General features: G+C 47.5%; 3 protein-coding genes across 3 annotated transcripts; 1 reads left to right on the top strand and 2 right to left on the bottom strand.

Annotated features, from left to right (window-relative positions):
* Positions 1 to 653, top strand: ASPBRDRAFT_139879 (uncharacterized protein; the record flags this gene model as incomplete). The annotated part of the gene is made up of 1 exon (XM_067619142.1): positions 1 to 653. A coding segment is annotated over one exon (653 nt), but the record flags the coding sequence as incomplete, so codon positions are not given.
* A 982-nt stretch (positions 654 to 1,635) lies between these two features.
* ASPBRDRAFT_139880 (uncharacterized protein) lies at positions 1,636 to 2,166 on the bottom strand (the record flags this gene model as incomplete). Its single annotated transcript, XM_067619143.1, has 1 exon — positions 1,636 to 2,166. The coding sequence occupies one exon, from the start codon at positions 2,164 to 2,166 to the stop codon at positions 1,636 to 1,638; it is 531 nt and encodes a 176-aa protein (XP_067472761.1).
* A 649-nt stretch (positions 2,167 to 2,815) lies between these two features.
* ASPBRDRAFT_139878 (uncharacterized protein) lies at positions 2,816 to 3,859 on the bottom strand (the record flags this gene model as incomplete). Its single annotated transcript, XM_067619141.1, has 1 exon — positions 2,816 to 3,859. The coding sequence occupies one exon, from the start codon at positions 3,857 to 3,859 to the stop codon at positions 2,816 to 2,818; it is 1,044 nt and encodes a 347-aa protein (XP_067472760.1).
* Between the last annotated feature and the right edge of the window lie 1,224 nt (positions 3,860 to 5,083).

The following is a 5,083-nucleotide window of genomic DNA, read 5'->3' as shown; positions in this document are numbered from 1 at the left end:
TGAATCCGAAGCCGACGGCAACCTCCTCCATAGAAGCCACTGCAGCATCAGCAGTGGACCAGATGCCAGGGTCGTCCTGGCCCTCACAGTCATTACCGAACGCAACGGCCCGGCCCCAAGAGACTCAAGCACAGCAACAGCCATCCCAGTTAGACGAGGCAAACCCCAAGACTGGTAAACCTTCGATGGCCCCTCTTCCCGAACATACCGCATCCTCGTCAAGCCTAACGGCATCGCAGACAACCGGTCCGCAGCCGAACAGCACCGCCGATATTATCTTCGCCGACACCACAGCCACCATTCATTTGTTCATTGTCGATGTGGGGGCTATGCCCATATACAGCAATGACGGCAATCACAGCAGCTCACTGTTCGAACCATCGTTTATTGTAGCTCAACCGGGCGACACTGTAGTCTTTCGCTTCCACGGGCCCTACGCGCTCTACAGGTCTGGGACGCAAGACCCATGCCACGCGCCCCGGCTGAGCCAGAACTCTGTGACAGCGAAGGGGACCGTCTCATCCTATCAGGTGCCGGTCACTTCGTGGGAGCCGGTTTGGTTTTCGGCAAGCTTGAGTGATAATTCCTATCAATGTGATAACCAGACAATATTTGGCCTCAATGTTGGTGGGGATAGCCTCTCACACAGTTGAACATGAGGATGCTGATTGTGAGCCCCAAGAAGGTTTGGATCTATTTTATTCTCGAGTTGTTATTATGTCTACAGGGCCTAGCTGTGCTCGTTCGTCTATAGCTGCTTCCACCTTAGAGAATCTGGAGATGTAGGTAGATAGAAACAGTAACCTGGTTTCAATGTATTGAATTGACCAAAAAGTGCTCCTGATCATTGTGTATACTATCTGGTATGACGGAAGTATGTCCTATGTGCCCTTAGCCTGCAGACGTTCATTTCTGGTGGTTTATTGATATACTGTCCAGCCTCCCTGTCTTCACCCTGGTATTTTCTTTACTTTCAGTCTCGCAACTTACAAATAGGTATCTGTCGAGAAACCGAGCTGTTCACCGGAACACGCGTCATGCTGCTAGGGGATACTACCTGCTAATAAGCAAGACCTAGCATCGAGATCCATCCATGCTAAGATTATATGGAAGATCAAACTCTCCAAACTCTATCTTGCGTAGATAAAAGAAAGGCCGTGAGATTGTCCTTCTTAGATTTTCTCACCGGACTCGAAATACATATGCCACTTTGAAGGATTTGAATAATCGTATACCTTAAATCTAGTATCGTGCCACAAACTGTAAGCCGTTGACACTATTGTAGCAAAGCCATGCGCTCTGCCAGCCTGAGCCATTGAATAGATAGACTGTCTGCTGTTCCAGAAGCAAAAAGACAATATACCTCTATAATGCCATTGGACACGCAAAACCGTGTTAGCTCCCGCAAACCCTGTGGCGCTCCTTCCATTAGCTGACACTCTTCCGGGTACTGTTTTGGAGTCTTCAGTGACCTAGAGACCAAGGGGTGTATGACAATGTTAGCTACTTATCTTTGTGACAAGATAATGCCCATTGAATAGGAAAAACACGGACTAGATGACCTGGATTTCATGGGATGTATCCCGATCCCACGCAACTAAGATTCGAGCGCACCCACAAGGCGATGTGTTTCACTTATGAACCACTGCTGCCAATAGACAATTCAAGATGTGTTTGCACTGGACACCCATGCGTAGCGTAGTTGTCATCCGGGTGCAGGTAAACATCATGACACTGATAGACCCCAGCAGCGCAGCTCACCACTGGACAAGAAGGGTCATTGGACGTCACCGTTATATTATGTTGGAAATAATCGGAATCGTAGTCCAGGTCAATGTATGACACATCCCAATAGATGATTGGGTCCATTCTGGTATACTCAAACTGCAGCACGCTGCGTTGGCTTGGCTCAGTAGCTAGTTTGATTGAAATACCGCCACCATCCACCCTGGTTCTCCACGACTCAAAATACTGTTCCTGGTGGGGAATCACCGTCATTGGGCCAGTTGTGTTAGAGACCGACCATGCAAAGATATCCTTAGCAAGATAATTGAAGATAGTAACTCCGGGGAGATACTCCTGGCGCCGGGGAACATCATTGCTTGGCTCCGGTGACATTCCAGCCACCAGCACGAATATCCCAAACATGGACGTCACTGTAGCCATCTCTGATAGTGCCTTTAGCGCTCGAAGATAGCGTGAGATGCTTGTCAGTATGTCTTTCGAAAGGCTTCTTGTCAACGATGTAACAAATGTGCCCGGCAGTATTAGTACCTCAGTATACCAGGGCAGTGTTTAGCTTTATAACATCTGATTCTATACCATCATCAATCACGGCAGCACCCTGGCCGGAGTGCTGGTGATGTTAATGGCTGATAAAACTGAACGATGATCGAGTATTTCCTATCATACATAAGTCGTTATTGTTTCTCACCAACGGGACTGGATGCCTTGGGTGCTTTGGGTTTCCTTTTTCTTATCTCCAACAAGACGCATGGGTCCGTTTACAGTATAACAGGATCTGTCAAGCCAAGCGAGTCTTACATATTCGGTGTTTCCATCTTCTGCACTGTACAGCAAATGCCAATCTGATAGACCCTGATATATGAGACAGAAGTCATATCAAGCATACCTTTTTCTGCAGTGCGAACATACGCTCGTCTGCCCTGTTGGTGATAATTAGATGCAACACCACTATTTGAACAAGATAAGCATCCAAAGCCACGATCAATAGTAGCACGAACAGCATGGAGATTATACATATAGTCCGCCTAGGTTTTCCGTACATGAAACCCGCACCAGCAATTTACCCTGTTTAGCCTGCAGGAAAAATGGCCCCATTTCTACAAATTGTGCCAGCAGCAACAGCTCCCATTGGCACAAGCCTTCCCGAATCACACAAGAAGAATGAATAACCATCACTAGAGCATTGCATGACTCCAGGTGTGCAGACATGCCCAGTCACATCGGGCTTAGTACCAGTTCCTGTGGAGTATCTTAACCCCGTAGAATCGGCAGGAATTGTGGATGAATTAGAGTCCTTCTTAGTGGCCGTGTAAAGTGTCGATTGCGGGCTCAGTATGTTTTCTCCTGGTGGTATGATCCCAGGCCTAGGCGTAGTTAGGGCTGGCAGGGGGATAGAAGACGCCATCGAAGAAGGCGAGCTGGCAACCTTGCTTAGAAAGGCAGCTGAGCTGCTGCATGTATACCCAGTTCCACCAGCAACGGTGCCTTCGACACTATCACCCGGTATCGGGAAACCCACTTCCTCGCCTTCGATTGTGACACACTGCCCCTCGCCGTTGATATTGGCGAGGAAGATGGGGGGCCGCTCCAGCCATGAAGCCTGCTGCGTCTCTCCCTGCAGCGTCCCGACATCTGTTTTAGGAGACTGAATTGTCACTTGCGCGCAATTCATGTACATTTCCCGGTTTCCAATCTTGTTGAACCAGGTCCATGCCAGCAGGGCGGGCCCGTATGGTGCGTCTTCTGGGATTCGAAAGGAATAATGGAGAGGTTCCGGGCAATGGCCGAGAATGGAGTGGATGACACGGAACGTCTCACCCATGTCATATGACAAGGAAATCTGGCATGACCCACCGCCATGAGTTGCGGTTCCGGCTAGAGTAATTGCATATTCCTGTCCGGCTGTATACTCGGCAACTGAGTCGAAGGGATCGCGAGCGTAGCCCTTGCAGGGAAAATCCGACCCCGTTGCCGATAAGGGTGAGGTGTAGGAATAATCTTTGATACTACTGTTGGTATTCAGCGGGCTACGGATAGGTAAAGGATCGCTCATCTGGATATGAGCGGCAGTATACGTGATGAAGCTACTGTATACCATCCATAATTTCCTCATGGTTGCCAGCCGATTCGGATATGGAGCACACTGAGCTTTTGATAGTGCTGGAAGGAAATGCGGGTCTTCCCAGTTTGGCGAATACATAGTTCCGAACCTGGGGGAAATGGGACTTATTATACTAATCCAATGAGACATACAAGGGACTCTATACAAGGGCTGTCACACATTGCATACGCCGCCTTAATAGTAGTACTAGACTTGGTCTTGGTTGCATTCGAGGCCACCCTTCCTTGTAGCTTTTGAAGGCTCTCAGAATGAAGTGTCTACTGCATCTGTCAGTTCATCACTAGCTTGACTGAGGAGCGCGAGTATTGCTCACTCTGCCCTAGGATATACCACAATGCTCATGTTTAGGCTGATGGCTATAGATACTATTCGTATTAAAGAGGGCCATGTCGTTGACGAATCTGGCGATATTCAGTCTATAGCTCTTGGGACGTGACAAGCATTGTGCATATAAAACCATTTATACATAGTGTCTTTGATCTAGTTTCCGGTAATACCATGCTTATCTCAACCATGAGAAATAGGCATAACAAACATTCATCAATTGTTCTTTTAGCATGTAAATTATCCCCAGGTAACTTCTGCTAGACGTCATTAATCATTACGCAAGATGTATCTCCGTTTCAGGATGGTGGCCATCCCACACGAAGTTACCACATTTCTACCGTCAGAGGAAAGTAGCTGTTCATGACTTTTACCCCGAAGCTTGTCTCTAATAATTGTAAATATTTATAGAGCTATATCCCGGGATAGTGCCTTATCGTTAAGGAAAACGTTGAATCCTGGCATTGAGAAATCATAGTAAATTCTGATTCGAGCCAGGCTCAGCACGACTTATTCCAGTATAGCTCTGTAGTGAAGTTAAAAGACCTCGCGAATTCAACTTGGGCGATTATTTGCCTCCCTTCATCCGGTACTTGAATGATGTAATTAGCAATATATCCCAGGATATGTTAATCCATCCTGTGGGTGGTCTGCGTACTGTACTGTAACCAGGCTGCCAATAACGAATTTATAACAGGCCTATCCCCCTCTCTAGAGCGGCACATATGATAACACATCATTACATACCACAGGTATGCCGTTAGCGCCTTCCTCAAGCAGAAAGGCTGAATCAGTCTCCACCTGCCCCATGTACTTGTATCCGTTCTTATGGAGAATAAGCAACGGATAAGGTAAGACGGAGAACGCTAATACTCAAATGGAGTAAGAGTA

This window comes from Aspergillus brasiliensis (assembly GCF_001889945.1).
Source record: "Aspergillus brasiliensis CBS 101740 unplaced genomic scaffold ASPBRscaffold_50, whole genome shotgun sequence".
In the NCBI taxonomy this organism is placed as follows: Eukaryota; Fungi; Ascomycota; class Eurotiomycetes; order Eurotiales; family Aspergillaceae; genus Aspergillus; species Aspergillus brasiliensis.
Note: the sequence above shows the minus strand (reverse complement) of the source record. Positions and strands in the feature narration are given on the sequence as shown.